This window comes from Arvicola amphibius, chromosome 13 (assembly GCF_903992535.2).
Source record: "Arvicola amphibius chromosome 13, mArvAmp1.2, whole genome shotgun sequence".
NCBI lineage: Eukaryota > Metazoa > Chordata > Mammalia > Rodentia > Cricetidae > Arvicola > Arvicola amphibius.
Genome location: NC_052059.1, coordinates 49,961,215 through 49,985,682, shown reverse-complemented (window position 1 = coordinate 49,985,682; position 24,468 = coordinate 49,961,215). Strand labels below are relative to the sequence as shown.

Genomic DNA, 24,468 nt, shown 5'->3' with positions numbered 1-24,468 from the left:
CACCAAGATGCCAGTGAGCCATTAGGCTAAAGAGCTAGCCCTCTGTCTGGCTACAAACACACATGCAGATGCTTGGATCACAGAAATGGGCATTTTAAAAATATTTATTTCACAAGTTTCTATTTAGAGTTCATAATACTATCCATAATTACAACCTCAAAGCTCCAAGAGGGGTCTAGCAGGAATTCTGTTTCCAGTGCTGAGCACAGAGACAGGATGGTTCTCTTAGCCTAAGGTAAATGCATGAATTATTCAAGAGCGTCCACAGGCATTTTAAATCATAACTTCATGCTGTAGACAATAGCACAAGTTAAAAAAAATGTTTTTAAGGTGAAGAGCTGTCTAAATCCCCACACCGTAAAACAGTTACTGACACCCAGATCTACACAGGCCCTCCCAGTGGTTGTGGTGGCTTTCTGTAGGAATCCTCTGGTGTGCTCAGGGTTTTAAACATAGCAGCAGAGAGAATATAATAGCATGGAACCTACTCATTTCCCTGGGAATGAAGAACACGAAATGGTCCTGCTATTTTTGTGACAATGGGGAGATTTCTCAGTCCTTTATTTTAACAGTCGTTTGGAATTTGAGGCCTGCAGAAAAGATGACCCGGCCCTAGCTAGCGACCTCATCTCTAGAGTAACCCATTACACCCCAATGTTCATAAACTGCTAGACAGATTACACAGCTGTTAGCCACACTACATGGCTGAAACACACATGGAATTCTGAGTCAAGTAACCAGAACTCTCTAAAGTTTCTATTGGGGTTGTTCTGGGAATGAGAATACACCCCTCTGGGCTTTGGTTTCCTAGCAACAGAGGTAGGAGAATAGCTCTTGCCCCATGCCCTTGTGTGGTGTGAAGGTCATTCGGCATAACGGGAGGGAAAATGCTAAGAACCCTTGAGATTTATGAAGATGTTCAGTGTGTGTCTTCTCTACACTTCACACCAGGAGCTGAGGCAGCAGAGACTAATCCAAGGTCATGGTGGGTGAAAGCACAGCCAAAGCCCCAGCTGGCTGTTCTCATCCAAGGCTATGATTCTTCCCATCCCTCCATGGAGCTGAGCACACACAACACAGCTGTCTCGGTCTGCTCTGGAAAAATACCTCAGACCGAAAGGCACAGCGCAACTGTGGACTTTGGTAGCGGGCAGGGTGTAGTAAGGCGGGTTGCATTCCAAGGCCCCTTCTCCTGCCTTGTAGATGGTTAAGATTATGTCTCCATAACTTCTCTGAATGCAGGAGTAAAAAGAGAAAAAGAAGAACCTCCCCTGTGTCTAGTGTCTTTTCTCCTAAGGTCACTGATGCCACCATGGGACGCTACCCCATGACCTTATCTAACCCAAATTACTTGGATTAAAAACCATCACACCAGGGGAGGGCAAGGGTTTAGCTGAGGAGTTTCAATGAAGAGAAGACAGAAACATTCATCCCGTAATAATGGACGATAATACGACAGACTCGTTCATCTCCTGGATCACTTTAAATTTAGGTCAACAGACATTTGCAGACCATATGTTAGCAGTCAAGCATAGTTGCAGGCATTCAGGGCACACAGATGAATGGGAGACCCCCCACCAAAGGCTGGCTTAGAACAGAAAGTGCCAGAACAGGTCCTAAGAAGTTCTCTCCAGGGAAGGGTACCTGTGACTGTTTGGGGACTGGTTGGTTACAACAACCTCCCCAAGATCTTTCTCCAGACAGCTCTGCTCAAAACAACTGCAATATGAGTCTGGCAGCTAATCAGTATATAATTAATATTTGATAGGGTAATTAATTTATTAATTTACTGGGGAAGGGAAAGAGATAAGTCATTTTCAACCTACAGATGCCTGGAAGGAGTCACATAGGATCTGAGTGCACCTCCTGGGAAGGGGGGTGTCACCAGTCTGGCTGTACTCCAGTGGTACTGGCATTCTGGAATTATCATTGAATAAATGGATTTCTATGTTGAGCTGGCACAATTAAAACTATTTTAGAAGCCCAGAAACTAAAAGACTCAACTTCAACTTACATATATTGGATCACTACATGTGTGATGTAAATGCCACTGTGGGGTGTGTGTGTATGTATGTGCGCGCGCGCACACACACACACACACACACACACACACACACATACACACACTGAATGGAAGAAAGGGGAAAAAGAAAAGAAGATATATAAAAGTCACTTAGTTCTTATTGCAAATCTGCAGAGAAATTTGTTACCCAGAGAAATTAACTCAAGCTCAAACAGAGTAACCAAGATAGTACTAGAACATTCTTGTCGACCTTTCAAATGTTATTTTCAGAGGGAGTAGAGAGGGAGGAAGAGGAAGGAAGATGAATGAAAGAGGGAAGGAGGGGGCAAAGGAAGAGAAGGAGGAGGAGATGAAAAAGAGAGATTTAGAGAGATATTTTTTCTTTCACAAACATTCTTCCAGCTCTTAGGATTATTTCACGGTTGTCTTTGCTATGCCACTTTCCTCCAGGAGTTGTTAAGTTAGGTCTTTCTTGAAGGTAGAGGGAATAGACACACACATTCCAACCTCCTTGCAAAACCAGATGAAGACGGCAAGACAGCAGTACCTGAAAGGGCACCCCATCCAAGTCTGTGCTTCTCACTCTGACTCCCCAGGTGTCGAGAAATCCTCTAGCTTCATTCAAAGGCTCTGAGCTGTGGGCAGGAATTCCGTGTGACACTGTAGGCACACTGAGAGGGGCTGTCACTGGCAGTTGCAGATGTGTTATGGGAAGAGAGGGTAATGATTGCATGGAGCCTGGTAGAGCAAGCTCATGACTAGGTTGCAGACATCCACGAAGGAGAACATAGCAGAGTCAGGCACCAGAGAGGGACATGATTTAGATGATATATAAATGATGGTCTCTGTGGCTGCCCTGTAAAGGCAGCTAAAGTAATGGAGAAATGAAAAGTTCTTTGGTCCAGGAACAGATGGCAGTGACTGTAGCTGTCACAGAGAAGCGGCTACATGGGAGTTGTATCTGAGGGCAAAAGTCGAAGATTGTGGTTTGAATGTGAAAAGCTTCCCAGAGGCTCCTGCATTGAATGCTTGGTCCTGAGCTGAGAGTGGGCTTTGAGGTAAAGCATAGCTTTAAGAAATGGGTTCATAGCCAGGCGGTGGTGGCACAGACCTTTAATCCCAGCACTCAGGAGGCAGAGGCAGGGGGATCTCTGTGAGTTTGAGGCCAGCCTGGTCTACAAGAGCTAGTTCTAGGACAGGCTCCAAAGCTACAGAAGAACCCTGTCTTGAAAAAAAAAAAAACAAAGAAAAGAAAAGAAAAAAGAAAAAGAAGAAGAGGAAGAGGAAGGGGAAAAAGAAGAAGTGGCTTCATGAGGCCAGGTCTTGAGGTTCCTCAGCTGTACCCCATGTCTCGGTCTCTCTTTTGGTGACTGTGTAGGCAGTGTGACTGGCCTCCTCGCGGTCCTACCACATCTTCCTCACTGTGGAGCGCTATATCCTCTCTAACTGTGAGCCAAAACAAACCCTTTACCCCTTTACCCCTTGAGTTTCTTCTTCTCAAGCACTGGGTCACGGCAACGCGACAGCAACCAATGTGCTGCGGTGACCTGGTTAAGCGGTGCTGAGGGGTGGCCCAGGGGGTGGATCTGCAGTGACGACAGAAGCCATCCTCAAAGATGAGGGCCCTGGCCACATTTTCATAAATGTCCTCGGCTCACCAAGACATGAAGTAACTTTGTTCCTTTAGCAGAACTCAGCCCTATCAAGGACATTAAATCAAGCATAAAGCTTTGGTTTTACTCCTGCAGGTTGGATTCTTCTTGGACCTTCCTGCCTCCATCCACCCCTGCTATCAGATCAGAAGTGAGAAAAATTCTTCTTCGGGTTACTAGTGGGCCTGGGATTGACAGCCCAGCCAACTTTGCAGAAAACCACAGTTTGGAGGGGAAAATCACTTTTGGTTTCTGGCTCCTCAGCATCCTACACATCTAATTAGCTCAACAATTGGTCCCTCTGATAAAATCAGCTAATTTTATGTTCAAACGGCCGCTTTGTGGTAAGCACGGCAGTTACTCCAGCACCACATAGAAAGAAGTTGCTGAAGAAGCCAGTTCCTGCAGGTCACTGGGGGACAAACTAGCAGAGACTATGAAATTAGTAACTGAAGTCAACATTACAGTCAGTATGCAAGGGTCCCCACAGACTCGGAGATCAATGGCCAGGATGGAAGGCTGTAATGGCGACCCTGAAGGGGAAAAGAGGACACGCGGAATGAACAGAAGGAGAATCTACTCTTAAAATAAGTCTGCATATTTGGGGCAAAATGATGGAAGGCATTGTGAAGAACTGATGCCCCTAGGAGAAATGTTTTTGCTGTTTCCAAAATGTGTCCAAGGTCATCCTTGACATAAAATACAGACAAGACCATCCAGGGCTGCTGTCTGGCCAGCTGGGAAGGCAAAAATCTGAGAACCAACCTTGATGACATGGGGTTCTTTGGAAGCCAGAGTACTTTTAATGTAAATGTAAAAGAAAAGACTGACTCTTTACTGAGCAAAAGCTAATTGTATCACCTTTCTTAGCCAAATGGTTGACTCATTTGGGGGTGGGTTATAGATATTATCAGTTATACAAAGAGAATGGGCAGAAATTCGCACAAGCTCCCAAAGTAGAAACAGAGTCCCAGAACTACACCAAAACATGCAATTTTCAGCAAAGAAACAGACAGATATACACACTGTGTCTAAGTGAATCTACATATAGATAGTGGATAGACTATAGATAGATAATGATGATAGATACATAGATAGACAGATACATACATACATACATACATACATACATACATACATATCAAAATGGCAGATAGGTGATAGAGATATGGGTGGATAATCAAAGATTTGTAACAGACTTCATTTATATGCAGACTTAGAAGAGTGATTGGCATTCAGTAAATAGCCTTTTCTGTGGCTGCGATCCTACTATGACTATCTCTGCTAGAAGGCTGTTTAAGCATTGTGCATAGCTCTGCTCATAGCTTCTGTATCTACAGCTATCTTCCATGGGACTTTATGATTACAGCAGGAAGTCCTACTGGGAAATCACCTCAAGCTTTTCTTCCTCAGCTCCATCACAACCTCAGAGAGCCCCTTGGTGGGATTGGCCTTGAGCCTTTGGAGTCAGCAGTCCTTCCTGACTAGGAAACAGAGACTAGGGAACATGGAAGAGAGTCTCAATGAAGGAGTATCTACATTGGCTTGGCCTGTGGGCATGCCTGTGGGGGGTTGACTTAAAGGCATCGATATGGGAAGGCCCAGCCCACTGTGGGCAGCGCCATTCCCTGGGCAGGGAGGTCCTGAACTGTAGAAGAGAGGACACAGGCAGCTAAGCACAGGCAGGCAGGCAGCAGGTAGGCATTTGTTTTCTCTCTCACTACTGTCTTCTGACAGATGGCAAGCTGACTCAAGTTCCCACCTTGATTCTCCAGAAATGATAGGCCGTAACCTGGGATTGTAAGGCAAATAAACTTGTTTCTCCCTGAAGTTGCTTCTGGTCAGGATATGGTATCATAGCACAAGAAAGGAAACTAGAACGCACACACGTAATTCCAGCTACTTCTCCATTGGGTCACTTGCCTCTCCCACACACCTTGCTGTTGAGGTGGTGTCCTACAGGGGCCCTTCTTAGTTTCTGCAGTGCCATGAACGGATAATGCCTCTCTCATCTTCACGCCACATACCTCTCACCTTCTACCCTGAGATGAAGTCTCCACAGCCAGAAGCACAAGGTGACACCATGGATGACGGCTCCCAGGGAAAGATGCTTCTTGTCGAGAATGACAGGTGATTTCACGAGGCCCAAGCAATCTGTTCTTGGCAGCGGCCAGCATGGGCCTTACTCCTTCTCTTGTCTACTCCTCCTGTCCCCTGATCCTGTTTCCTGGTAACCACCATCCCAGAAGGGCCTCACTCACAAGCCCTCACACACCTTGAGCTCTGCCACCTTGGGACTTGGGCTAAGACGGACATTATAATGGTCACCTAGGCACAGTTACGTAGTTAGCTTTATTGCTCCGTCCTCACACCCACGGGTACATCATGGGACACTTTGGTTCCTGAAAATGGAGATCTCTTGATGTTGCATTCACCATAAAAGAATATGAGAAATGTCACAAAATTCAGCCCAGATTCAGAGGGAACCATGTGTGGACAGCAGCCATGGGGACTGTGCCCCACATTGTCTACCATACCATCCAAGCTGATGTCACAGCCTTAGACACATGATGGGAGGAGCCAACTCTCTCAGTAGCTCCCTCAGCCCTATCTCCTACCACAGTGGAAATGATGGGGCAATGCACCTCAACTACAGACAAGCCTCATCTCAGCCTTCCTCAGCACCCCTCTACTACTGTGGCGGCCGGCCCACATGATTTACAGCACCAGAGTAGCCACTGCCAAGTCCGAAAATATCTTCATTAAGATTTTAGGATTATCACAGAATTCTAAAATTGAAAGCAACTCAAGTTTATTTTTTAGAGAACCAAATCTCTACTGCAGATTTTTCTAAAAGAGTACAAAAATTAATAGTGAGAACAATTATTTCATGATGTAATGGATATGTTTCTGATAAATGCTTTTATTATAATTAAGTTTACTGTTGCTGGCAATGGAAAGTTTATATCATGGGTTGATCTGTCTTCCGGAAAGGGTCTATTGGAGCCTTAAGCTCTTAGAACATGACCTTATTTGGAGTTGGGTCTTCACAGAAGTCATCAAGTTAAATGATGTCACTAGGGTTAGCCTGAATTGAACAGGACGGATGTCCTTATACATGCAGGACTGAACACAGAGACGCGCGTACAGGGAAGATCATGTGATACTGACAGGGAAAAGAGCCTGCACTGGTCCTTCCCTCAGGCCCCAAGCCCTCCTCGTCACGGCCTTGACCCCAGATTCCAGCTCCGGAGCACAGAAGAGCAACGTCTGTGAGTTAAACAGATTCTGTCAGAGGGAGAAGCACCGCATACTCACGGCAGTGAGGTGGTTCTGAGGCCAAATACCCACAGGCCCACTCTTCGACTCTTACTACACACATTTCTTTGGGACAATGGCTCTGCTCGGACGTTGGCAGAAATGGTTAAAATGTATGCCTTGGAATATGATCACAGGTGGACAGCGTCAAAGTTCCCCTGAACACCGAGCTGGCCCAGGTCACACTGGCCTGAGCAGGCCAAAGCTAGGGAGTCCTACCTTTTGGTATTCCTCCTTGGATCTCAGGGCTGCTTCCATCTGTGCGCTGGAGGTGGGATAGACTGCCGATCGGTACTGGGTGCCGTAGTCATTGCCTTGGCGCATGCCTGAGGGCCCAACAGAGAGGATTAGGGGACCACTGGGACAATAGCACTGGTATCAATAGACAAATGCTGAAAGCAGTAAATATTTTTCTACAAGGCTGCTGTCACCAGTTTTACTAAATGCTTATTTTAATTTTATCTAGATGTCAGTTTCCTGAAATGAGTATGAAAATGTGGGGTTTGAATAGGAATGGCCCCCATAGACTCACAGGGAGTGGCACGACCAGGAGGTGTGGCCATGTTGGAGGACGTGTGTCACTGTAGAGGTGGGCTTTGAGATTTTATAAGCTCAGGCTACAACCAGTGTGAGGCACAGACTCTTCTGCCTGCCTGCAGATCCAGATGTAGAACTCACAAGCTACCTCTCCAGCACTGTGTCTGCCTGCATGCCGCCATGTTTCCTGCCATGAAACTAATGGATGAAACCTCTGAGACCGTAAGCCAGCCCCAATTAAACGTCTCCCTTTATAAGAGTTGCCGTGGTCATGGTGTCTCTTCACAGCAACAGAACCCTAAGACAGGAAATACAACTGTTTTAATTACAATGAAGGAGGCTAGAGAGTTGGCTTGGTGGTTAACTGAGTGTATTGTTTATACAAAGGACCTGAGTTCAATTCCTATCACCCATGTAGGGTGGTTCACAACCTGCAACTTCAGCTCCAGGCAGCTCCTATGCCCCTGTGGGCACCTACATTCAACATGCACATACCTTCTTCCCTATGTGTATAATTTTAAAAATAATAATGTTTAATTAGAGCAAATATCTCTGAACTTAGGTAAATTTACCATAGCCCTGGATCATATCAGATACCCCATAAATGACCATTTTATAGGCAAACACTTAAAGAACAGTTCACGCATTTATCATTGTGATGTATACTGTGATGGGCAGGTGCTCTGGGAGAGAAGCTCTCGATCCTTGTGGCAAATACCTGAGAGAAATCCACCTGTAAGGAGGAAAGAATGGTTTGGGTTCCCAGTTTCAGAGTTTTCAGTCCACAGCTGCTGGGCACCATGGTCTATGGTGAAGCAACACACCAGCAGGAGCTCATGGTGGAGTGGGATGCTCACCTTGCAAATATAAGGAAGAGGAGGGGCTGAGGTCCTAATATTCCCTTTAAGAGTAAGTCCCCAATGACCTAACCTCCTTCTACCAGGCCCCGGCTCCTAAAGATCCCACCACCTCCAAATAGAGCCATGAACTGGGGAGTCTTCAATGCACAGACATGGAGGGAGCACTTAGGCAAATAGCAGAGAGGGCACAGATAGCACCTCCAGTGTCCTCTTGAGGATATGCCTAAGTCTTTGCATAAGTAGTATTCAAATACATTCTATCTCTAATGTTTTATAATCAGTACAGTTAAGACCAAGGGCCCAGGGAAACAGGTAAACTGAAGGATTATTTACATATTTGCAGGTAAGAGTGATGTCTAGAATACATTTTGTTTGGTTTTGTTTCCCCAACTGTTGACTGAGGTTCCTGTCCCGCCCAGTCCCACCGCTGTTCAGTCCCAAAGAAACGCACAGAGGTCTACATTAATCATAAGCTGGTTAACCTATTAGCTCAGGCTTCTTACTAACTTTTATAACTTATATTAGTCCATAATTCATGTCTGTGTTAGCCACATGGCTTGGTATACCTTTTTCAGTGAGACATTCTCATCTTGCTTCCTCTGCATTTGGGTGATGGCTGCAGACTGAGTCTTTCCCCTTCCCAGAATCCTCCTGTTCTCCTTGTCCCACCTGTATTTCCTGCCTGGTTGTTCTGCCTCTACTTCCTGCCTGGTTGCCCCACCTATACTTCCTGCCTGGTCCATCAGCATTTTATTAAACAAGTACAAGAAACAAATCTTTACAGGGTAAAACCCTTGTCCCACAGTACCCAACATCCTGTTAAAATGAACTCTAGGGCTGGGGAGATGGTTCCGTGGGTAAGAATGCTTGCTGTCTGCGAGGACCTGAGTCAAAATTCCCAGCACCACTGCCAACACACACACAAAAGCTGTGTGTAGCTGTGCATGCCTGCAGTTCCGGTGGCGATGGTAGGGAAGACAAGAGGATTGATGGGGCTTGCTGGCTACTAGACTAGCTCCAGGTTTAGTCAGAGACTCTGTCTCGAGGGAACAAGACGGAGAAAGATAGAACAGGGCTCCTGATGTCCTCTGGCCTCCACACACATGGGCACAAATGTGCATCCAGAAGTGCACATCAGCACACATATATGTACATGTATGGCACTCACATGTTCATATACACACCCACTGTGATGGTTGATTTTAACGGTGAGCATCCTCTGTCGTCTTTTATACTCTGTCTGTACCATGGGGCTCAGACTCAATAGAGCCAAGCAGCCACGGACTGAACCCTCTGGGACCCAAGGCTAAAAGTAAGTCTTTCCTCCTTTGTTTCAGCCAAATCCTCAGTCATAGCACTGAGAAGTCACTAACCCAGCAAGCAAACAGCATGAGTGAGTGCACAGAGCCCGGTCTTGCGGGTTATCTAACCACGTGCCCCTAGTGGGTCATCTCACCTGAGGACCCCATCTCTACCTCCAAACTGTGCACCTCCCAGGAACAAAGCCAGGGACATCACTTTCACAGGCCTCTATATTGGAGCAAAACAGGATGAAAAAAAATGAGCACGGCACGTAGCTCCCTTTTATAAAACATGCCCATTTTCCTAGTTTTTATGCTGGCCTGAGAGTTTCAACTTGTGGAGTCTACCTTTAAGGTTTATAAGGGCCAACACGTGGACCAGCTCTTCTCCATGTGTTAGTCCTCGAAAATGCTTTCCAAACACAAATCAAAGCTGCCCTCAAAGAATCCACTGGGTTTAGATTATAAATGTGTTCAACTCCTGAGTATTAAGTCACAGCACCCCAGGAGGCAACCCTGAAATGTGCATCTTGGTTAAGCATCAGCCTTCCATTAGCTCTTGCCTACCAGGAGCTAATAAGCTGCCAACTAGGGAGAGTGTTAACTAGGTCACTGGGGGTGGGAGTAGGGGGGGGATAGGAGACGAAGCTCACTTGAGCTCTTTTCAAGATGGAGGGAAAGTGAAGAAATCAACTGATATCCTTAAAGTGAAATCGAAGTGTTTTTAATGACAATCAGACAACCGAACTGCTAAAATATAGTGGGTGCTCTTTATACACAGACGTCTCAGCCTCCGCACCGCCCACACCCTGAGCTAGATGATCCTTCGTCCTTGGGCTGCCTTATGCATTCTGGGACACATATTAGCATCCTCAGGCTCTACCCATCGATGCCCACCCAGTTGTGACATGCAAAATTATCTCTACACATTGCTACATGTCCCCTAGGTGGCAAAACTGCCTCTGGTTGAGACCTGTTTCTTTATATTAATGGACCATGACTTCCGCTATTATTATGCACAGCCTTCGTGCTCAAAGCGGCTGAGCAAAGCAAAGGGGAGAAGCGGGAACCACAGGAGGGGAGAAACCAACAACATCAGAGGAATCAGGGACGTCTTCCATGTCCATATCCATGTCTGTATCCACTAAGTTCCATGGTTGCTAGTGTGGTATTGTTTTAATTTTTATTATTTCATTTACAAGTCCACATACAGACATGTTGCACGCTGACTTTCTCAGAATTCAAGAGAATGGAGGTTTGCACAAGAGAATACAAAATATTTTTAATTTGTTTTTGTCAAACAGCATTTTAATTAAAAATATTTTTTCATAAATTCATCTGGTCTTGCTTTCCCCCTTCCTCATTTCCTCCCAGATCCAACTCCACCTCTCCACACATCTGACTACATGCCTTCTCGTTCTCTCGTTAGAAAACAAAGTAGTAAATTAAAAAATAAAACAGAATAATAAAAGCAAAGAAAAGGCACAAGAAATACACACACACACACACACACATACACAGAGACATACAGGTATGTACACACACAAAAACAAGACCCATAAAGATACAAAATTGGAAACCATAATATACAAGCAAAAGGCCAGTAGGATAAAATAAATAATAAATAAATAGATACTCAAACAAAGCAATATGAAAGAAAAAATCTACAAAAATATTATCGAGTTCATTTTTCTACCAACATCTATTGCTGGGCATGGGGCCTGACCATAGGTGTGGTTTGTATACCCAGTTAGACTCCATTGCAGAAAACAAATGCTTCATCTGCAAATGGTTGTCAATTGGAGGTAACTTCCTGTTTCTGTCTGGGAGCTCATGTCTACTTTCTCCTCTTAGCACTGGATCCCTGTCTGGCTTGAACCTGTGCAGGCCCTGCCCATGCTGCCACTGTCTCCGTGAGTCCATATGTGTGTCATTCCTGTTGTGTCTGGGGGACAGAGCTGCCTTGATGCCACCCATCCCCTCTGGCCCTTAGGATCTTTCTGCCTCCTCTTCCAAATAGCTCCCCGAGCCCTGAGGCGAGGGGCTTGATGAAGACATTCCATTTTGGACTGAGTGTTCCAAGGCAGCATTTTAAGTAACATTTAAAATCTCAAACGACATGGGGTAAGTAGAAATTAAAATCAGTATATATACAGTTTTGATATAAGGCTCTCGACTATAGAAAGAAAACCACAAAAGGTCTTTTTGCTTCTTATTTACAAGTCTGGGTAGTAGAAAAGAGAAGCTTTAAAGCGGCACCCTGTCTTTGCTGGTGATCAGCGTAGCTCCCAGTCTGCCCTGGAATCTCTAGGCATATGTCCTGTCTCATGGTGCCCATGGGAACAGCTTTCATGTTGCCAGGGATGAAAACAAAGAGAGTGAGACGAGCTGGAACTGCGCTTCTGTCTTAGCTAAAGAAGTGAAGCTTTACTAAAGTTGGGAATCGGTGGCTCTGTGCTCACCAGGGACTCAGATTTCTTTTCATTTGGTTATTTTTAGCACCGGGCTTCATGTTCGAGGACAAACATCACCTTCTGGTCCTGTAACCCCAGGGCCAAAGTACAGACTAAGAGAGGGCAGGAGGAGGAAAGGTGAACGCACAAAACCTCTCACTTCCTGCATCTTTATCTTTATTAATTTTTATTTATTATCCTCGCATGTGAGTCTATGACCTGCATGGGTGGACATGTGCACGGCATGGTGCATACATGGGGGGACAGAGGACAGCTTATCAGTTCTCCTCTTCACCTTTTTGAGGGTTCTCCAGGCTTGCATGTCAAGTGCATTCTTCACCCACTGAGCCACCAGCCTGCCCTGACTTCTTCCCTCTTTAAGCAGCCTTCCTAGAAGCTTCCCACTGCACCCTCAGCTATTGTCTTATTGGTCAGAACCTGCTCACGGGCCACGCCTCCCAAACTCCCCTCACTCCGCTATGCTTGGGGCCAAGACCTCTCCAGAGGCCACGTCCTCACTCGGCTTCTTTTTCCCTCTCTGCTTCAGTCATTCACTGCACGTTCTCCTCTCCACCCTGCTGTCCTCCTCCAGCCAGAGGCGCAGGATCCCTGCCTCGGGCTCTGCCTCAGGGAAGCTGATTGACTCCCCAACAGTCACCAGTTCTGTTCTCAGTCGAGCTGATTCTCCGCCCACCTTCTTCTACTGCTTCTCACATCCTGTGACTCTCAGAGAAGGTCCATAGTCCTCTGTACCACCTTGGCCTGCTTGGGATGGTGCAGCTACGTTCTGTGTCTGACTCTTTCAGCACAGGAAGGGGCTTAGAGGCTATGGCTATACAAAATTCTGAAGACCTCCAATTGCTTCTTCAAAATCTCTCTCAGTGCGAAGTAAAACTGCTGACGAATGGCTCGGAGCTGCAGTCATTTACACACATGGACAAACTGGTCTCTTATTCCTTGATTGTGACCTGACTCACTAGTTTGTCTCCGCAGCGATGGCACTGAAAGCCACCCGCACACCTCAGTGGCACAGAGGACCACAGCTCACACAGTTCACCCCAGCGCTGCCTCCTTCTTGTGGCTGGAAAACAGGCTCTCCTCAGGAGAGGACACCATCGTGCTCCCGCATTCTCCACCAGGTCATGAGTGCCTCTCCCTCACAGTGACACGCAGCTTCTCACGGTAACCCAAGAGCTCTTCCAGGCACACCTGGCCTTTCTCTCAGGTGTCTGCGATGAACCCCATGAATATTGAACAGTCTCACTTTACCTGACTGAAAAATTAATTCTGTCAATTCTAACTGACAGCTCATTTGAAATTTAAAATGAGGAAATGAATGGATAGCCCTTGTTTCATCAAAAGGGAGGTAGAGAGAGCATCAAAATAGCTAACAAAGCATGGGGAGATGGCTCAGCCAGAAAGTACCTGCTGCACTAGCATGAAGAAAAAGCTGGGCACAGTAACACACACAACTCCCAGGTCCCAGTGAATAAACCTTCCTAAAATGTAAGATATGAATAACACTTGAGGTTGTCTTCTGGTTTCCACATGCATGGGTATGCACACAAACCAGCACAGACCAGCAGTGATCACCACAGACCAGCACAGACCAGCAGGGATCACCACAGACTAGCACAGACCAGCACAGACCAGCAGGGATCACCCCAGACTAGCACAAACCAGCACAGACCAGCAGGGATCACCACAGACTAGCACAGACCAGCACAGACCAGCAGGGATCACCACAGACTAGCACAGACCAGCACAGACCAGACCAGCAGGGATCACCACAGGCTAGCACAGACCAGCATGGATCACCACAGACTAGCACAGACCAGCACAGACCAGCATAGACCAGCACAGACCAGCAGGGATCACCACAAACTAGCACAGACCAGCACAGACAAGCATAGACCAACAGTAAACATGATAGATCAGCACAGACCAGCAGAGATCACCACAGAACAGCACAAACCAGCACAGACCATCAGGGATCACCACAGACCAACACAAACCAGCACAGACCATCAGGGATCACCCCAGACTAGCACAAACCAGCACAGACCATCAGGGGTCACCACAGACTAGCACAGACCAGCACAGACCAGCAGGGATCACCACAGACTAGCAGGGATCACCCAGACTAGCACAGACCAGCAGGGATCACCCCAGACTAGCACAGACCAGCACAGACCAGCATAGACCAGCACAGACCAGAAGGGATCACCACAAACCTGACCATTACCGCTTACACAAACACCACCAAGAATAAAGAGATGGCATAAAATGGAGAAAGTGAGCTGCATTAGCAGCCATGCATCTGCTCTCTACTGCCGACTATAAATGAGACCTGACAGCTGCTTCAAGCTCCTACTGCCTCGATTTCTCTGCCGTGATGGACTGCACCTTGGACAGTGACATAAAAATAAGCCCTTTCTCCTTTAAGGCGCTTTTGTCAGATTAACACAGCATCTAGAAATGAAAGATTCAACATAGAAAACTATATAAAGCATGTACATACATGTACCAAAGTACATAATACGAAATTTATCAAGTATATACTTCGGTGTCACAGTAAGATAACAGTATCATTATTCAGTATCAGAATTGTGCTCAAGTCTAATATTCTACTTTCTGTCAGCCAGCCCTGTTCCTGATGTAATCTTGCTGGGACTTAATCTGCCTTTTCCTAATTGATAACAATGTTGTTTTTCATTTTATGCTTCTCCATTGCTATTTAAATACCTTGGCCATATTCCTTTGCAGCAATCTGTGTTTCTAAAAAAAATCTTTTTCATATATTTTAAAATCTCTGAATAGAAATCCATTATCAGATATCTCATTAAAGAAAATGGGTATTTTCTTTACAATGGTTTGGTTTAATTTTTATTTGTATTCAATCTATGTGTAGGAGTGTCTGCCTTCATGTATGCATGCATATCTGGTATCTGCCTGGTGTCTTCAGAGGCCGGAGGAAGGTATAGATCCTCTGCAACTAGAGTTGCAGGTGGTTGTAAGCCATCACGGTGTACTGAGAACTGATCCTGGATCCTCTTAACTGCTGAGTCATTTCTCCAGCCCCTGCAATGCTTTATGATAAGCCAGAATTCTGAGATGGTTGAATTTATCAAACTGATTTGCCTTCATGGTTATTGTTTTTAGTGTCTTTTATATGAAATACTTCCAGACCCCCCCACATCACAATGAAGGTCTGCATATCTTACCTTTGGCATTTAGGTCTTAAATGCGCAAGGAATTGCTTTTTGTGTGTGGCATGAGGCAGAAACTCAACTCATTTTTCTCCGGTAAGAAAAGCATCTCTGTTTATTAAAAAATCCCCTCCCCAGTGCTCGGGAGCTGCAATGGTGTCAGCCGTCCCCTCTGTGCTCAGGCACGCCCTCTGCTTATGCCTCTCTCCTGCACCATCTGTTTACGTGTGCCGGCATCAAGCTTGCGGCAGCCTAACAGGTGCTGTTTTACAATGACTCAGGACACAGAAGAAAACGTTCCCTGTGTTCTTGTTGTTACATAAGAAAACACTTGCTTTTATAAATACTGCAAATCTTTTCTTTCCCAAGTCTGAAGCAGGGGCGGGGGGGGGGGAGAGAAGAGGAGGGGGGAGAATAAGGACAGCAACATCACGGCAGAACCGCAGGGGTGGCACTGGGCTCCTACTAAGTTTACGGATAGTCTAAGAGCAAAGACATGATCACAAGCCGGTTCCTGGGTCTTCCAGCTCTCCCGTGATTTATTGACGGCACGACTTTTCAAGGAACCTCTGTGAAATTCTCGTTACTGAACCTAATAGTTTATTTCTTGCTCAGGCAAAGCGCACTTGGTAGAAAGGGTTGCTGCTGACTCCTCCTGCTTCCGGGGCCTGGGGGTCTAGGCTGGTGGGAGCTGATGTATCTTCGGTAGGTTGCTTCCTCGGGTCGCTTATGTTCAGAGCTCAAAGGCCAGGCAGGAGTTTTAGGAGCTAAGATGGGAAGGTGCCATTTCTGCCACATTCCTAGAGAGCTGGGGCGAAGTGAGCGTCACTCAGTCATTGTCTCCTTGACTTAAGTCTGAACGTCCAGGGCAGATTAGGGGTTGTAACAGAACCAGGGCTGGCGGCTCACATCTCTAATCGCAGGACTTAGGAGTTCAAAGCCCGCTTGGGCTCCATGATAATGAGTCCCAGGCTGGCCTGGGCTACAGAGTGAGATTAAATACAAACCAATACAAACAAACACCAAGAAGAAAATCCACAGTGGTGGCTCTAGCATGCTGCACTCCCAAACATTTCACTGTTAAGTCGCATGTGTGCGCACGGTAGGCCTCTGACCAGACCCTTTCCCCGCTTTGTTGCTTACGAACACGAACTTACGCTGACTACCTCGTTGCATCGACTCTGGTAGTCACGGCTTTCTTTTAATCTGCCAGTTTTCTCGGTTAACACTGAAACTGGTTAACACTTGGCTAAACCCTGTGCCATGGAATTCGCTTGGTCATAAGCGTGGTCTTCAAGACGTCGCTGATTTCAGTTTGCCAACAGTCCACTGGGGATGTCTGCATACACATAGGTAAGATAGTCCTGTGATTTTGTTTCCTCATGTGCTCAGATTTGGGTATCAAGATTATGTGGAGGCATGGAACTGACTCCTGTTCTCCTCAGCCCCGGGAAGACAGACATCCAAGACAGCAGCTATTTCTCTCCTAAAGGTTGATAGAACTCACTGAAGCGCCCGATCACGGATTCCGTTTCTTTAGTGATACTAGGATCACTTCCTCTTGTTGGGTTCATTTCACTAAAAGTTTCTTTTTATTTATTCTTTGTGTCTTTCAGATCATGCATCTTGACCCCATTCACTTCCCAATCCCTTCACATCTGCCCTCTGCCTTTGCAAACCCCCCCCCCCCGTCAATAAAATAGATTTTAAGAGAAACAAAGGAAGAAAAAGGAAAAATTTAAAACTTTATCATGGAAGCTACAGTGTGAGACAGTGAGTCATGCAGTAAACCCCGTTGTCCACACATCTTTATATGCAAGTGTTCACTGCAGGGAGTCATTGGTCTGGTTCTCGGCCTCTGGTTTCTGCTACACTATTGATGCTGGGCCCTCACTGAGACTCTTCTTGGATATCCTGTTGTTGCCCTGTGTTGTGGAGATCCTACAGCTTTGGGTCTGCAGGACCGGCCCCTTCTTATTCTCTAGTAGAGCATTGATGGGGTGGATGTTGGGGTGGGCCAAGTCATAACCCTGGTTCTGGGCCTGGGCAGCTGCAGGGTTGATTAGCTCGGAAGCTCTGCCCTGTCCTCACCACCAGGGTGAGCTCTCCAGCATTGCCCTGGTTAATTCACCCTTACAGCAATGAGTGATGGGTGGGGCCAGTTTTCCTGCTTTCATGCCTTCAGGATCAGCTCTCCTCCACCTACACCATCAGGGGCGGCTCTACCGCGTTGCCCAGGCAAGGTGCAGGGGTCACTGGTGGTGCTGCTGGTAAGGAGTAGGGACAGCCCTTCTGCTCTTATGACCCCAGGACCAGCTCCTCTACCAGTCTCAGGGCTTGGATGGGGGGGGGGCACGCATCTCTCCTCCGCCTGTGTTGCCACATGTCAGATGAGTAATGGGGACAGCTCTCCCTTGCTTGCGACATCAGAGCTGGATCACCCACACCCCTGACAATAAGCAGTAAAGGTATGGGTGGCCAGCTCCAGAGTTGTAAACGTGGGAGAGCTGTCCCCCACTTGGGAGCTGGCTCATCCACACCTCTGCTAACAGGGTTGGCTCTATTGTGCTGCCCTGGTGAGGTGCAGCGCCTGTTCTCCTGAGTGTTGCGGCTAGTGGGTGTCAGGGACAGCTCTCCCACTCCTGTGACCACAGGGCCAGCTGTTCTACCTGCCTCAGGCATTGATGGGGAGGAGCAGAAGGACATCTCGCCACAACCTATGTAGTCATATGGCAGATGAAGGGTGGGGCTAGGTCTCTGGTGATCACTACTTCAGGGCTCACTCACCCACACCTCCACCAACAGTGTTGGCTCTACTGTGTTGCTCAGGTACGGTTCAGGGCCTGCTCTCCAGAGCTGGTGGGGTGTGGGGGCAGGGACAGCTCTCCTGCTCTTGTGACCTCAGGGCCAGTTCTCCCACCTAATTCAGGCATTGATAGGCAGAGAGAGCATCTTTCCCCTGCCTATGCCACCACAAGAAAGATAAGAAATGAGGATAGGTCTATTGGGCTCTATTTTTTAAGGGGTTTGTTTTCAGTGTAACTTTCTTCTCAAGTTCATTGCTCTAGATGTTCTCCAAGTCTGCAGTATCTCCAGTGTCTGCAGTGAGATTCATTTCCCCTCTTCATACTAGGAAAGTTCTGCCTTGTTTTGTTTATTTTGTTTTGTTTTTAATGACTGACTTTACTAACATTTTACCAGCACATGCATTTGGAAAGCCTTGACTCTCACGGTCATCACCGCTGCTGGTTTGAGCTCCATGTCACCGGTTTATAATCTTGGTTCTTTCTTTCCTACTCTTTGAGATTATTTTATGGTTGGTTTCTTGTTTTTGCTTTTTTTGTTTTTGTTTTTTTTAGATGGATAATCTTCTTTCTTCTCACAGATGGATGTAAGATCTGTTTAGCCATGCCCTCTGAACTTGGATATATAGTATCTGAATCACACCTAATTAAAATATTTTCTAATCATTCATGATTTTTCCTTAATAACTAAATCTGCTTCTGATTTTCCTCATCAGCACAAGAAGCAACTTGAGGAGGGGGATTTATTTTGGTTTGTGGTTTGAGGAGACATAGTCCCTCGAAGTAGAGAAAGACATGGTGGCAGAACTTTCCAGATCTGTTGCTTATCTCAATATAGATCAGGAAGGAGAGACAGGACAAGAAGCAGGATCACACCAGAAGCCTGAAGCTGGCCCCATGATGAGTCACTCCTCCTGTTAGTCCCCACCTCCTAAAGGCTCCACAGCCTCAAAACAGCCACCTGCTAGGGATCAAGTATTCAAACAGGAGTGGAGCTGGGGAGGGACATTTCCCATGTAAGCTACAATGCTAAGATAGTTCGAAATTAAATTTTCTTCTTAACATAAGAGGATTTTTCTGGATAACTCACTGCTATTGATTTCTAGGAGAATAATGAAAAGGTAAGAGAATCTTAGTCCATGTGATTCTAAAACCCTTTAGCAACATTTGTCTTTATCTGGCCTTGTGTGTGTTCTGTGTATGACCGAGAAGACAGGCCACTTCCAGGTGCTTCATATGTGTTCAGCAAGTTAAGGGCCCTGAGCTGCTCATAACTTCCATGTCTTAGTAAAGACCCCCAAACCCACATTAATGGGGTTAGAGAACTCTCTCAGAATATGGATGTCTCTAATCCTCTTCTGCTGTCTCCCCTCCTGTTTCCTTTGGTCTTAATCTGGTCATTCCTCTCAACTTGTCAGCTGTGGCTTGCCATGTTTGCAGCGTGTTTTAAATATGTTACCCAACACCTTAAGTAGTTTTCAGTGTGTGAGCTGAACTGAATTACTGTCATTACTGAGGCCGAGAAACTCCAGTTCCTGCTAATGTTATCAACTCTGATCCTCCCCTTACCTAATTTAGGACATCAAATGAAGTGTAATAGTTCTTCTGACTTCATATTTTATTGCTGAAGTGCAAATTTTTCAGATTCTAAATGATGATGTAAAACGTGTGCGATTCCTCTGAATGTTTCCAAAAGCCCAATTATCTTCCTCTTGCTAATCCTTAACAGCATGTATGAGATTGTAACCGACGCCGCAGGAGCCACAGCCACTGGCAAGTGTGCAGCTGTTTCCAGTTACCGTGGGTCATGCCTCCTGCTCTCTGAAAGCATCACTTAACAATGTGGAGTCACGTGTCTTACCAGAGGAGGAATACCAGACTTGGAACTGAGCCCTGGAGAACAAATTCCATCCTTTGTCACATAACGGCAATATACTACCAGGCACCAGCCGAATCTTCTTGCCTCACTGGGGCAGCCTGTTCAACTGCAGTCTGCCCATCTGCAGAATGGGTCTAACTTTCATGCATGCTTTTAAGCATCAAATGGGGTTTTCCATACACAAGCTTCTAAGCACGTGGCCAGCATAAAGATGGTACCCACCAAGCGCCCTCCAATCCATTTGGAGTTATCAGATCCGAACAGCACCAAAAGGCAGAGCCAGCCTGTTCCATACGAGCGTGCTATGAAAGAGACACTTGAGAGTGCAAGCATCAGGGATATTGAGCACATCTATGACGACGCTGTGCAGGGGAAGCACACTCGAGAGAACAATTAATAAAGAAAAAATACTAGGTTCTTTGTCCCGTTTTTCTCTGTTCCCTGAAATTCTTAAAAGACTGAAGGCCCTTGCAGAATTCATAATGCTGGGTTTGAGCCACTTTTGCATTTTGTGTGTGTGTGCAGCTGTTCCCCCACTACAAGCATGCACATCTGCTCATTAGCAATACAATATAATTCCCACTGTCTAATTATTTGCAGATGATAGATTTCTTATACATGCTCTAAAAAAAGGATAGTCCTTCAAAACTGGTGACTTATTTAAAAAAAACACACTAACTTAAAAGGGTCAACACAATAAAGTTCAGATATTAATTTCGCAAGTTCAAATATATGGACACCAGCACTTAATTGCCCACTTGATGGGAAACAGGAGGAAAATGGGATTTTTTTTTCTCCCTGCAATTAATGTTTCCCAGTAGATAGCATGAAAGGGCACATGGGGGAGACCCTGGCTGCTCTTCCTGGAGAGGGAGAGCACCTGGAGAGAGGCTATGGGGCAGCCACACTAAAATGCCTAGAGTAATGTTTCATGGAGAGAGCGTGTGTGAGGGGGACATGCAGGCCAGAGGGAACTGTCTGGGGAGGTGGCGTCCTTGGAGGTCTGGAGAGATGGTGTGCTGGTGCATGTCTGTAAGCCTCGTTCTGGGGGTGGAGGCTGAGATAAGTAGAGTCCCAGAACTCCCTGGTCAGCCAGTCCAGCCAAACAGTGAATACTGGGTTTAGTGAGGAATCCCTACCTCAAAAATCAAATTAGAAAGCCATGGACAGGACACCTGTTATAGACTTCTGGCCTCCACAAGTTTACCTGCATCCACACAAAATACATGTGCGCGCGCACACACACAAATACATACCACATACAAGCACACCTAATACACACACACACACACAAACACACACAAACATACACATGAGTCCTCAGGATCTTCCAGACCTATTCATGAACTAAGGAACCCTGCATGGATGACAGCTGGTTGGCCAGTCCAAGCATAGTTCCAGAGGGGATCTAGAATCTTGCTGTCAGATGTGAGGTGGGGCAGGAAGGGTGAGGAGGAGGAGTTGATTGAGAGTTTTAAAAGTATATGGACAAAGACTAGGGAGCTCCCAGGAGTAATTGGAGCAGAAGCCAGGGAGAAGGGTGGCTAGATAAACAAAGTATGGATGGAAATGCTGGACTTCGTGAAAGAGCAGGACAGACAGGGCTCATGTTTCAACTCTTCTCCAGGCAGTGGGGGCTGCAACCACTGTGGTCTATCTACATCTGTGGGCTATGTGGGCTTGGAATGGACAGTGGTGTGTAGGAAACAGGGGAAACATGAAAACATGGAACACATGCACACATTCCCCTTGTCGGTATTCCCTCAGCAATTCAGCTATCTGCATAGCTCTCATACTGTGTCAGGAGTTCCAGGCAACCTAGACATGAGCCACTGCATGCAGCAGGTTGAGCACTGGTGCTGCATGTGCTGAGAACTGGAACCGAATCCAGCAGAAACAAGGACTGCGTACACTTTTTGTCTGCACTTATAATACATGAGACCATGCCCCAAATGAGCTGGTATCTTAAAGGCTATTGGCTGAAGGAGTTCCCATAACACCTCCCCCTTTTGTTTAAATAAGAGAGTTCAAGCCTAATATAAAACTATATACAACAAGAACAAATATCAAGTATTGTCCAGGGAAAAGGAGGCAAAGATATACATAAAAATTAGAATTACAACCAGCATGAACAACATCAAACAAGAAACATATGCTAAATGTTTTAATAGTTACCCTACCCTAAAGCATCTAAGCCTTATATTAAAAATGGCTTGGCTAAGTCATGAGAGAAAAATAACTATGACTATCTAGTCTTCAACCCCATGAAAGACCTGAGAAGGAAAATATTACCTCAGTAAACAGGAAGTGCAATCAAGTAACTTCCAAAAGGTGTAAGAAATGACAGGGACAATTGGCTACCTGGGCAATCACTCAAATTCTCATTTGCAATGTTGGGGCAACCAACCTTGGCTAAGGCCTAGAGTATCTGACAGACCATTTCAGAGGCAGGAAAATTTGAAAAACCATCTTACCCTGTCTTGGCAAGGTTTATCAGTCTTTTTGCTTGTATCCTGCTTGTCCAGTTTGGACAACATGTATTTTCTCAGTAGTTGAGGTAATGACAGTTCTTTGCCCAAAGGCCAGTTTTGCCAAGAAGAAAACAAGCTCCAAGTGGAGTTTCTTTGGTACCCAACATTCTTTTGGGAATAGATCAATGCTGCCAGGTGCAATCATGTCTCATGTCAACAGAACCCTAAGTTATTTAAATGCCATATTCTACAGTTCTTTAAAGTGTTTGAAGATTACCTATCTATGCAGAATACAGTCTCTATGCATCTAAAGAACCTGACTAGTCTAACTATAGGTATGATAAACATGGATGACTATTGACCTGTAATTCTTAATACCTATAGCTTAAATACTAAGGCTTCATGTTAAAAAAATAAAACAAATTTTAAACAAATGTGATGCAAATGAGGACAATGACCTCAATGTATAAACAATATATATATATATATATATGTATCTTGATTAGAGATAGAAATGTATAGTGCAATATGATAAACATATCCTAAAATTGCATCAATATACAAAATGTCTTAAGCAGAGGTAGAAACATGCATACATATAATATGACAAAATAACTTTGCGTAGGTGCACAAATATTGTAAACAGAAATAGGTGCATATTCAATAAAACAAATATAATTTGAATTTGAATATACAAGAATCTATACCAATGTAAATTATCTATAAATTATAGCTCACAGTAATACACTAATATACCTATTATCATATCCCAAGGGCTTTGTTGAAGCCCATTAAGTAACAGTTACTTCTTCCAAGTCAAAAGAATGGAATGGGAGTTCCACCTCTGACTCTGCATGACATGCCATTGTGACATGCTCCACAGGTTAGAATGTCAGATATTATTGTCGCCTTCTTAAGGGTTAATCCAACTTGACCTGTCAATCAGCTGGCCATAACACCGCTTAGGAAGGCTGATTCAACATGAAGACATGCTAAAGAGATGGGAGGAATAATTATGCCCTTAATGAGATAACATGATGCATTTCCCAGAAGCCCTTCCCCTTATGCAGCTGCTTGCAGAGCATCATCCATGCAGTAGTGCTGAGCCTGTCTTCTGATTCTAACTCAAAAGTGTAACTATTTCCTTTTACTTTTTTCTTTTGTTCCTTCCCCCCTCTCTCCCTCCTTCCCTCCTTCCCTCCCTCCCTCCCTCCCTTCCTTCCTCTTTCATTCTCTTTCTTTTCATTTTCACTTTTCTTTCTTTTTTGTTTGATTTTGTGACACTGGTCTAAAGCCCAAGTATGGGCTTCCTGACTGGGTTCTTCCACTTGTTCTCTGGAGCCCTATTCCTGCTGTGCAGCCACTTACTGATATCCACTGCTGAAGGCACCAGCTTTTTTGGACCCTGTCTCCAAACGCATGGCCTTCTTACTGCAGGATATCCGTTTACACTGTGTGAATATGTGCTGTTGTGATGGGTTTAATAAAAATCTGAATGAAGAGGAGAGATTTTTCATGGAGAGAAAGGAACTCTGGGAAGAAGAGAGGCAGGGAGATGACAGTGAAATACAGAGGAAGTTGGATATACAGAATGAGAGAGAAGGTAAAAAGCCATGTGACAGAAGGTAGACTAATAAAAGCAGGTTAATTTAAGTTCGAAGAGCTAGTTGGAAACAAGCCTAAGCTAAGGCCCAAGTTTTTATAACTAATAACAGTTGTTATTATTACTATTACTATTATTATTATTATTATTATTATTATTATTATTATTATTATTGCCTGGCAGTCCCAAAAGAAAGTCCAACAAGAAAGCTTGCTACACTTTCTCTTCTTTTCCATCTCTCCCTGATATCTCCCTGATAGGGACTTACAGTTTGCTTGTCCTTTGGTTTCCACACACTAAGATAATCCTCAAACTTTCTTCTGACTCTTTTTTTAAATTCTTCTACTAACAAGATTAA

At 45.3% G+C, this 24,468-nt stretch overlaps 1 protein-coding gene across 1 annotated transcript in view; it reads right to left on the bottom strand.

Annotated features, from left to right (window-relative positions):
• Msra (methionine sulfoxide reductase A) overlaps nucleotides 1-24,468 on the bottom strand; it is a 308,377-nt gene that overhangs the window by 77,696 nt on the left and 206,213 nt on the right. The window contains exon 5 of the mRNA XM_038309899.1: nucleotides 7,213-7,319. Coding sequence (XP_038165827.1) covers nucleotides 7,213-7,319 — 107 coding nt within the window. The remainder of the gene's footprint in view (nucleotides 1-7,212; nucleotides 7,320-24,468) is intronic.